This window comes from Mytilus galloprovincialis, chromosome 1 (assembly GCF_965363235.1).
Source record: "Mytilus galloprovincialis chromosome 1, xbMytGall1.hap1.1, whole genome shotgun sequence".
Classification (NCBI taxonomy): Eukaryota; Metazoa; Mollusca; class Bivalvia; order Mytilida; family Mytilidae; genus Mytilus; species Mytilus galloprovincialis.
In genome coordinates, this window is record NC_134838.1 from 33524698 (window position 1) to 33536868 (window position 12171).

Below are 12171 nucleotides of genomic sequence, written 5' to 3' on the forward strand. Positions count from 1 at the left end.
AGCATCTGCAATTATATTCTTAAAGTAAACACAGAACCAAATTTGGCTGTTAAAAAGCTTTTCGTATTTCGCCAAGCCTCGAAACATCCAATAAAAACACGATTAATGTCATTTGTATGTACACTTCAGGGGAGGATTGTGTTCTCGTAATACTGGTGAAATTCGTTAGTGCTCGTGTTACGTTGTGATGCAAATTTAACGTTACCTCCCAGCCCCTATTTTAAATAACAGTGAAGAAAATTTCAATTTCATGCAGAGATAACACATATTTGACTTTTGAATTGCTGTAAATTTTTTTAAAGTTGAACAAATTTGTAAGAAACTATTTTCAAACGACAACGAGAAAACTAAACAACTCAACACAGTTGGTAGAATTTGATTGGATTTCAATAACATAGAACTTCTAATTTGCTTCAAATATTTACAATTATAAATCAATTGTTACATTTTTAACATCAGTAGAGGCATTTTTAAATCACCAGCAAGGTAATTATTCTATCCGACTATTACAAATGCAGGCTTTATAGAAAAGGAAACGTTATATTCATGCAAATGAGCGGTTGTTTTTGTGTAGGTTTATCAATCATTGGTAAAAATGATTCTTATGTCGTTATAATTGACTTAAACAAAAATGTTTGGAAAAAATGATTTTAAACACATTAAAAGCTAAGACGAAAGCTCAATCTAAATTAAAATCAAGTTATTATAAACAATAATAACAACAATTTGTAACATCACACACTTCCTTTGTAAATTATGGTTTCCGATGTTCTTAGTTTATTATAAGTCGTTGTATTTTCGGAGAATATTCTCAACATGTTTTTGTTCACATTTTTATCCAGGCTTTTGCTAGTTATTATATCTCTTTTAGGTATGTATCTTTTCAGCGTATGCTATTCTTATTATTGAGATAAGATGGAACAGAGACATTTATACTATAGGGTTATTGCATGAATATTGGGGACAATTGTCCGAGTAGAATTTTATATTGCACGAGCTTGCGAGTGCAATAAATGTTCTACGAGGGACAATATTCCCCAATATTCATGCAATAACCCTTTTATTATAAAGCAATATAATACTTGAAAGTAAAAATTGATGACGTCATGAATTTTGTGATTTTATCAGAATTTATTGCACGCTAACTTTTGGTTACTTTCTGTGGGAAATATTATATTGTTATGCAATAATTTCAGATTACTACATGGCATTTTGCGTATCGCATGTATTATCAGCCCTAGGTTCAATATCAGCCCAAGAGCCGCAATGGAGAAAAATAACAAATTAATATATTGATCCTTTTACGTGGTTCTCAAATAGAGGTTCAAAGAGTGAAAAGTTCACTGACGTCACGAATGTCGGACCCCAAATGTAGAACATTCGATATGAAATCTTTTTATCGTATGCCTAAACAATGAAGAAAAAAGCAGTATGATATATATAGATTATAACATGGCATTTTTCATATCAGACCCCTTATCAGCCCTATGTCATGATATCAACCCGAGAGCCGACAGGCTCGAGTGATGATTTTGACCATGGGCTGATAAGGGGTCTGATATCAAAAATGACATGTTATGTTCTTTTTATCATATACTTCAACAAAAGACATATAGACAAAAAACTATTTTTAAAACTTTAAAAAATGCTATTTGTTTTGCATCTTTTAATAATATATTTTCCGGATTCCTAAATAATTTTTTGTATCCAACTTTGTAATGATTTACACAAAGAAACGTACCAGTGAGGTATATTTTCTGGAATTTGCCGAATGACGTCGAAATGTCATCCGATAACGTTACAGCAAAGCATGCGATAATAACCGGAAGCAGTTGATATGAAACGGAATCACTTGATAAAAACCGGAAGCAGTTGATAACAAAAGTCATATCACACGGCTAAGGCAATTCTTCAAATTTAATGAATAAATATACATGTATGTACAAATAAGTTTTATCATGGGGTACAATTATACCATTATTTTCTATAAGTATACGATAAATTTAAATATGGACGATAAAAAGATAATTCAACAATATACATAATGAACACTGTTTGGAAAAGTCAACATTTTTTAAGTAACTTTCTAAATTATGTTTAAAAATGCATTTAATTTATCATTTTTTCTTGTTGTTTTTTTTTTCATTTACACAATATACTTTCCAGTATCCAAATAATTGTTTTGTACCCTACTTTGTAATGTTTTTCACTGAAAACGTACCTTTGAGGTGTATTTTCCGGAATTTGCCGAGTATTACCGGAATGCCATGCGATAACGTTACGGAAAGGCAAGTGATATAAGTCGAAGTATGTGATAAACTTTTCATAATTCAATTCAATATTTTATTTAAAGTCTCATCTCTCAATAATATATGATACAACTTTACATTAAATGTAAAAGTATATAAATATAAAAAGAGAGTCATTCTGTACAGAATTACAAGAGACTATACATGTAACAATAAAAATTATATAAAGAATTCATCTATTATAAAACATATTGACAATAAGTATAGATTATTACATGGCATTTTTCATATCAGACCCTTTATCGGCCCAAGGTTATGATATCAGCCCAAGAGCCGCAGACTCGAGGGCTAATATCATGAACGATGGCCGATAAAGGGTCTGGTATGAAAAATGACATGTAATTATCTTTTTATCATATACTTCAGCAGAAGAAATACAGACAAGAACTATTAAGATTTAATTTTGTTTGCCTTTGCACTTTTAAATATTTACAGACAACCAAAAAAAAATCTCAACTTTAATTGTTTTTATTGATATTACAAGTATTTTATTTATCTTGTCACAACAATTATCATGTTCTTCAATACTATTATCACCTCATTTATGCCTTTCAAAACATGTTTAACTTAATTCATTTTTGCTCCTCAACCATTTTATGAAAAATCTTATCACGTTTTCCGCGTTCTGTTGTCGTTTTCAAACAAATTTCCGGAAATGCACGAAGTTGCATGTGATAAACGTCACAGAAATTAACGGAAAGGCATGTGATAACATTCCGGAAGCAGTCAATAAAGGTACCTTTATCATATACTTAGACTAAACAACATATGATTTTTATTGTAGGATAATAACATTAAATTAACGTAAACTCAATATTTTTGGAATTGGTGCTTAGCGAGCTGATATGAAAAGTTTATCACATGCTTTGATTGTTATCACATGCCTTTCCGTAACGTTATCGCATGGCATTACGGTGATACTCGGCAAATTCCGGAAAATACACCTCAATGCTACGTTTTCAGTGAAAAACATTACAAAGTAGTGTACAAAACAATTATTTGGATACTGGAAAGTATATGTGTAAAATAATAAAAAAACTAAAAAACTAAAAAAACTATTAAATAAATGCATTTTTTAAAAGTTTCAACATAATTTAGAAAGTTACTTAAAAAAAGTTGACTTTTCCAAACAGTGTTCAATATGTATATTGTTGAATTATTCTTTTTGTCGATTCGTCCATAAATATTTTTCTTCTTTGTTGAAGCATATGAAAAAAAGATTTCATATCGAATGTACTAAATCTGGGGTCCGACGTCCGTGAACTTTTCAATCTTTGAACTTCGATTTTGGAACCACGTAAAAGGATCAATATATGAATCTGTTATTTTTCTCCATTGTTGAAGCATAAGATAAAAAGATCATAACATGTCATTTTCCATATTTCATGTATTACCAGCCCTCGGTCAATATCAGCCCTCGAGCCATGCGGCTCTTGTGCTGATATTGAACCTAGGGCTGATAATACATGCGATATGAAAAATGTCATGTAATAATCTGATATTATCAGCCCGCTATGGAAATTCTTAGGAATCTGGTTAATAAACCTAGTAATCCTTCATAGCCTTTTGATATTTTCAAATGTTATTGAACTGTAAAATTTTAGTAATATTTTATTTAAGTATATGATAACATTATTTACAATATAAAACATTTCTACGTCTTTTTAAAAGAAGATTACAGGCTTTGGCACAGCTACGAATCATATTAGTATCTGTTAATAAAAACACTAATTTCTGTTTATCATCAAAAGACATAAAATCACTATTAAAATGTGTTGCTGCTTCATCAAATATTTTTTTTCTAAAATCGTCATATTAAGGACACGATAAAATAACATGGGCTTCATCTTCTAAAATATTCATACAAGTATCACAGACTCGATCTTTTAAAATTCTTTTTTCAAATCTCCACTTTTCTATTCTTAGTGGTGCTTCACCACATCGAAATTTGACAAAAGAACTCCTTTGCGAAAATGGCATTGGAATTTTACAATAAGTTCCCGTTTCAAAACTGTTCTTAAATAGATTATATGTACGAAGTCGTACCACCTTTACCAGATAAAGCTTTCTCTGATTTTAGAACATACTTACCCCTTTTCGTCCAATGAAAAGTCAGTTCCCCCCTCTAATTTTCATGGTACATGGTTTTCCATGCACTATGAAATGCTATACATGAATGACTTTTCATTGTCAGTTAATTATGAAAGTGAACTCTTAATAACTGCACTAATAAAGTGTACAAATCCCCCGAGGAATTTTCCCTGGGAAAAGAGCAAAGATTAAAACAAAACATTTTGAATTTTGCAAATTTTCACACATTTTCTAATAGTACACGTATATAGAATAAACAAAAACAATGGGGGTAAGGATGTTGATAAAAAGTATTTATTTATAATATACATGGCATTTGAGGGATTTTGTTTTTTCTTTCAAGAAAACAATGCCAGACTGCTGATATATAAAGCAAAGGATTTTGTTTCTTCGGAGAAACACAATACACAGTGTACATATAAAATTATCAATAAAAAGTAAGCATTTAATGTTGAATGGTCCGAATTTAAATTCTAATACAGATTTTTATATTTATAAAAAAAAAATCAAAAAGGGGATTTATAGAATATTGTGTTGCTTTTTACATAAAAAAAATCTCAAGATATATATGTATTAAATTTTACCTGAAGCACAAGAAAAACAATTTATTCATTCGGTCCTCACAAACTATGTCAGTGCAATTCCATTCCATCCATTGAAATGATGATTACCTAAGTTTTACATTTGGTTCACTATAAAAAAAAAGTGAACTCTTATTTAAGGTTTGAATATTACAATGGAGAAGGCTAATTTTGTAAGGTCACTCGAAAGTGTGAATCTGTTCTGAATTGGTCAGACAATACTTGGTAATGTTTTATGAAGATTTAAGCCCTCGGCTTCGCCTTGGGCTTAAATCTTCATAAAACATGACCAAGTATTGTCTAACCTATAAACAGCCTTTTGTTGATACACATGTATAATCACCGGGCTGAAGTACGTTCACTATTCACTATTCACTTTTCACTATTCAAAATTCATGAATAGTGAACTGTGTTTTTTTGCACTATTCACTATTCAAGTTTATGAAATTGAATAAATTTAGTATCAACTTGTATATGTAAAAATGTGAGAAAAAACCCAGATATGCTATGCTTGCCAATGAGGCAACTCTCTACAAGAGACCAAATGACCGGCACAGACATTTAAAACAGCTACTCACCGTACGGCCTTCAACAATGCACAAAGTCCCTACCGCACAGTCAGCTTTGAAGGCCCCGAAATGACAATGTAAAACAATTCAAACGAGAAAGCTAACGGCATTATTATTTTATCAGGGTTGAATTCCTAACCTTTTAGAATAAGTTTATTTAAAAGATCGTTAAGTTGATTTGTTAAGTGTAATGTCTGTAATGAATTGCTATAGGAATTCGATTAGAAAACGAGGTCTGTGTAATATATAGTATTAAGGTATAAACAGATAGGATATTTGTTATGCCTATCCATTTTATCTAGAATTATTTAATTTTACGTAAAACTGAACTTGATCATGCATCTCAAATCCACTTATGCATATCTAGGAGCTTATGGTACAATTGTCGCACATATTGTCACAATTATTACATATATTTCAATGGGTGTGCGGGGTTCACTTTTATTAATCAAGCATTAAAATACGCATTCGTTACGGGCTTGGGATGTCCACATAAAATGAAATCAACCGTTTAAACGGTACTCGATGTGTCAGGGGAGGGAAAAAGAGTAATCATGTCTCAAAGTGCCAATTTTAAATTACAAAATCTCATTTTCCAATATTAAAATTTCTCACATACTTATACATTTATATATAAAGACTTTAAGTAAAATATGAAAAGTCTATTAGGACTAAAGGAGGTAATATACCCAAGGACTGAAAGTTTCGTATAAAAAACTAGCGGTGTTTCCTCGATAAAATCTAATAAGGATATCTGTATTATGGAGCGCCCGAATACCGAAAACGGCCAACACGTTATGATCGAATTTTGAACCCTTGAATCCCCTAATTACAGGTATATCCTATATATCCTAAGAAAGGTAATAGAAGGGGTAACAAAACCTATATAGTGAATATAGTGCACAGATGCGGTTTAAGGGAGTAAGGAGCGCCCTAATGTCAAAAACGGCTGATTTGAAGAAAATATGCTTCCCCCAGGACCTTATGATCGAATTTTGAACCCTTGAATCCCCTAATTACAGGTATATCCTATATATCCTAAGAAAGGTAATAGAAGGGGTAACAAAACCTATATAGTGAATATAGTGCACAGATGCGGTTTAAGGGAGTAAGGAGCGCCCGAATGTCAAAAACGGCTGATTTGAAGAAAATATGCTTCCCCCAGGACCTTATGATCGAATTTTGAACCCTTGAATCCCCTAATTACAGGTATATCCTATATATCCTAAGAAAGGTAATAGAAGGGGTAACAAAACCTATATAGTGAATATAGTGCACAGATGCGGTTTAAGGGAGTAAGGAGCCCCCGAATGTCAAAAACGGCTGATTTGAAAAAAATATGCTTCACCCAGGACCTTATGATCGAATTTTGAACCCTTGAATCCCCTAATTACAGGTATATCCTATATATCCTAAGAAAGGTAATAGAAGGGGTAACAAAACCTATATAGTGAATATAGTGCACAGATGCGGTTTAAGGGAGTAAGGAGCCCCCGAATGTCAAAAACGGCTGATTTGAAGAAAATATGCTTCCCCCAGGACCTTATGATCGAATTTTGAACCCTTGAATCCCCGAATTACAGGTATATCCTATATATCCTAAAAAAGGTAATAGAAGGGGTAACAAAACCTATATAGTGAATATAGTGCACAGATGCGGTTTAAGGGAGTAAGGTATACTATATAGGTTTTGTTCCCCCTTCTATTACCTTTCCTAGGATATATAGGATATACCTGTAATTAGGGGATTCAAGGGTTCAAAACTCGATCGTAACGTCATGGGGGAAGCATTTTTTCTTCAAATCAGCCGTTTTTGACATTCGGGCGCTCCTTACTCCCTTAAACCGCATCTGTGCACTATATTCACTATATAGGTTTTGTTCCCCCTTCTATTACCTTTCTCAGGATATATAGGATATACCTGTAATTAGGGGATTCAAGGGTTCAAAACTCGATCGTAACGTCAAGGGGGAAGCATTTTTTCTTCTAATCGGCCGTTTTTAACATTCGGGCGCTCCAATACCCCTTAAATCGGATCTGTGCACTATATTCACTATATAGGTTTTGTTCCTCCTTCTATTACCTTTCCTAGGATATATAGGATATACCTGTAATTAGGGGATTCAAGGGTTCAAAACTCGATCGTAACGTCATGGGGGAAGCATTTTTTCTTCAAATCAGCCGTTTTTGACATTCGGGCGCTCCTTACTCCCTTAAACCGCATCTGTGCACTATATTCACTATATAGGTTTTGTTCCCCCTTCTATTACCTTTCTCAGGATATATAGGATATACCTGTAATTAGGGGATTCAAGGGTTCAAAACTTGATCGTAACGTCATGGGGGAAGCATTTTTTCTTCTAATCGGCCGTTTTTAACATTCGGGCGCTCCAATACCCCTTAAATCGGATCTGTGCACTATATTCACTATATAGGTTTTGTTCCCCCTTCTATTACCTTTCCTAGGATATATAGGATATACCTGTAATTAGGGGATTCAAGGGTTCAAAACTCGATCGTAACGTCATGGGGGAAGCATTTTTTCTTCAAATCAGCCGTTTTTGACATTCGGGCGCTCCTTACTCCCTTAAACCGCATCTGTGCACTATATTCACTATATAGGTTTTGTTCCCCCTTCTATTACCTTTCTCAGGATATATAGGATATACCTGTAATTAGGGGATTCAAGGGTTCAAAACTCGATCGTAACGTCAAGGGGGAAGCATTTTTTCTTCTAATCGGCCGTTTTTAACATTCGGGCGCTCCAATACCCCTTAAATCGGATCTGTGCACTATATTCACTATATAGGTTTTGTTCCTCCTTCTATTACCTTTCCTAGGATATATAGGATATACCTGTAATTAGGGGATTCAAGGGTTCAAAACTCGATCGTAACGTCATGGGGGAAGCATTTTTTCTTCAAATCAGCCGTTTTTGACATTCGGGCGCTCCTTACTCCCTTAAACCGCATCTGTGCACTATATTCACTATATAGGTTTTGTTCCCCCTTCTATTACCTTTCTCAGGATATATAGGATATACCTGTAATTAGGGGATTCAAGGGTTCAAAACTTGATCGTAACGTCATGGGGGAAGCATTTTTTCTTCTAATCGGCCGTTTTTAACATTCGGGCGCTCCAATACCCCTTAAATCGGATCTGTGCACTATATTCACTATATAGGTTTTGTTCCCCCTTCTATTACCTTTCCTAGGATATATAGGATATACCTGTAATTAGGGGATTCAAGGGTTCAAAACTCGATCGTAACGTCATGGGGGAAGCATTTTTTCTTCAAATCAGCCGTTTTTGACATTCGGGCGCTCCTTACTCCCTTAAACCGCATCTGTGCACTATATTCACTATATAGGTTTTGTTCCCCCTTCTATTACCTTTCTCAGGATATATAGGATATACCTGTAATTAGGGGATTCAAGGGTTCAAAACTCGATCGTAACGTCATGGGGGAAGCATTTTTTCTTCTAATCGGCCGTTTTTAACATTCGGGCGCTCCAATACCCCTTAAATCGGATCTGTGCACTATATTCACTATATAGGTTTTGTTCCCCCTTCTATTACCTTTGTGTTGGCCGTTTTCGGTTTTCGGGCGCTCCATAATACAGATATCCTATCGAGGAAACACCCCTAGTTTTTTATACGAAACTTTCAGTCCTTGGGTATATTACCTCCTATAGTCCTAATAGACTTTTCATATTTTACTTAAAGTCTTTATATATAAATGTATAAGTATGTGAGAAATTTTAATATTGGAAAATAAGATTTTGAAATTTAAAATTGGCACTTTAAGACATGATTACTCTTTTGCCCTCCCCTGACACATCGAGTACCGTTTAAACGGTTGATTTCATTTTATGTGGACATCCCAAGCCGGAAACAAATGCGTATTTTAATGCTTGATTAATAAAAGTGGACCCCGCACACCCATTGAAATATATGTAATAATTGTGACAATATGTGCGACAATTGTACCATAAGCTCCTAGATATGCATAAGTGGATTTGAGATGCATGATCAAGTTCAATTTTACGTAAAAAATAAATAATTCTAGATAAAAGGGATAGGCATTACAAATATCCTATCTGTTTATACCTTAATACTATATATTACACAGACCTCGTATTCTAATCGAATTCCTATAGCAATTCATTACAGACATTACACTTAACAAATCAACTTAACGATCTTTTAAATAAACTTATTCTAAAAGGTTACGAATTCAACCCTGATAAAATAATAATGCCGTTAGCTTTCTCGTTTGGATTGTTTTACATTGTCATTTCGGGGCCTTCAAAGCTGACTGTGCGGTAGGGACTTTGTGCATTGTTGAAGGCCGTACGGTGAGTAGCTGTTTTAAATGTCTGTGCCGGTCATTTGGTCTCTTGTAGAGAGTTGTCTCATTGGAAAGCATAGCATATCTGGTTTTTTTCTCACATTTTTATATACAAGTTGATACTAAATTTATTCAATTTCATAAACTTGAATAGTGAAAAGTGAATAGTGAATAGTGAACGTACTTCAGCCGCCGGTTGTATAATCATTGTTTACAAAGTTTCTATCTTTAAGTATACAACAGTTCACGCTAGTTAAAAAATCAATAAATGTATTACAATAAGAATTACATTTAAAATCAACTACATCTCTTGGACATAGATCATCGACACCAACAATATAATCGTTATCATCTCCAAATGTAACTATTAAAATCTCCACAAATGAAAAAGGGACCAGAATTTTGATGCTCATACACACTGGGGTAAAGCTGATGACCGTAACTGCATTCACGGTCATCCCAAGATGTCGGATGAAAAATTAGGTCAGTTTCTGTATTGTCTGTTAAAGTGTTTCTATATCATTTTCTTTACAAATCACACACTGAAACGATGTAAATTTATAAAAGAATCACTCGAAAATCACTAATTACTTCTGAGAAATGTGCATGAAACGGGAAATTCGATTTGAAAAAATCGCCAAGATGACCGTAAATCACAATCGAGATGACCGTAACAGAATCAGCGATTCATAACAAGGCTGACCGTAACTGCTTTTAAAATGACCGTAATTTGTAAATGATGACCGTAACTTTTAAAGGATGACCCTCAATTCTAAGAAATATCCGTATTTATATAACTATCTTTTTGTATCAAATGATTAATCGTGTTGGTATACACATATTAATATGAGAGTTTTATCCTATAGGTAGAAGAAAATGAGACGTGCTTCAAATGCAAAGATTACCATATGTATCTTTTTTACAGTAGAGTGTTTAATTTTTAAAATGAATTTGCCAAAAGACATGCAAATGAACAGGAAGGGAAAACATGTTACAAAAGCGCGATAAAATGACACCTTACAAGAATAATGAAAAAAATGCGGTGCACAGTTCAACTGCTCGACATAAGATTTTTTTTTGTTTCTGGGATTCCTTTTAATGACATATAATAAATACACATTTTTAAAAATGCCAAAAAAAATGCATGTACACCCATTGATATTATATCGTCTTTCATTTTGTCGTGCAAATAAAATAACAGAAATATTTTGAAAATATCATTCGAATAAACTAGTGAAGGTGAGCTCCAGCAAAGTAGATCCTTAAAATAGTATTGTACGAAAAGCGTATCACAAGGCGGAACGTTGTCAATTTGTATATACAATGTATACAGAAATGTTATTCATACAGTCAGGATTCTACTTCTTCAAAATTATCTCCCCATTACGCCAGTTCATGCTCACAATCGTAGAAATGGAAGCCATTGTAGGGATGACGCTCTGCCAATTTTGCTCTTGAAAACTGATAAATTTATCCACATAGCACCATTACGATCGATCGTTATATGTCAGTTATATTTTAAAAGACAAATGTATCTTCTAGCTAATGAGCATTTTAGTTAATGATCTTGTCTGCATTGATTCAACTTAAAAATATTGTCTGTTCGGATGTCAGATGGAATTTTTGAAAATTCTTAAGCATATAAAAAAATTCTAATTAAATATTTCGTGGAAGGGCAGACTACACAATTTTAGTGGTTGAAGATTATAAACACTAGTTATCACACACAAGACAATCATATTTTTTCGAAGATATCCATTTTCATCATCCAAATTAAAAGATTGTCGTCAAGTACTTTCAGAAAAAAATAGCTATTCGAACACACCTACTCTGTTTTTGTGAATCATTAGATAGGTATCTCACTTGACCCATATATTTCATCTTTTCGTACTGTCATTTTTTTACGTTATAAAGTCAACCCGTAGCTTTGATATATAATAATGATAGAATCTGAAGCGAGATGCTATATAAAATACTCTTGCTTTGTACGTTTTAAAGACAAAATATACACCCAAACATGCCCTAACATAAAAAGGTGCACTCGATTTTTCTCTTTTCGATACAATCGTTACCTGTTTTGGGGAATTTTTTCTTGATTCACATAATGGAAGGGCAGACACGAAAATTTTTGAACTATAAGATTGATATGTTCTCCGTCCATGATAAAAAAAAAATCGGAGGTTATGCATTTTCTACATCCAACTTATAGATACTATATATAAAAAAGAAGATGTGGTATTATTGCCAATGAGACAACTATCCAGAAAAGA

At 33.3% G+C, this 12171-nt stretch overlaps 1 protein-coding gene across 1 annotated transcript in view; it reads left to right on the forward strand.

Annotated features, from left to right (window-relative positions):
* The first annotated feature begins 750 nt into the window (after nucleotides 1-750).
* The window catches only part of LOC143072085 (uncharacterized), a 130174-nt gene continuing 118753 nt past the window's right edge, over nucleotides 751-12171 (forward strand). The window contains exon 1 of the mRNA XM_076246869.1: nucleotides 751-871. Coding sequence (XP_076102984.1) covers nucleotides 817-871 — 55 coding nt within the window. The 5' untranslated portion in view covers nucleotides 751-816. The remainder of the gene's footprint in view (nucleotides 872-12171) is intronic.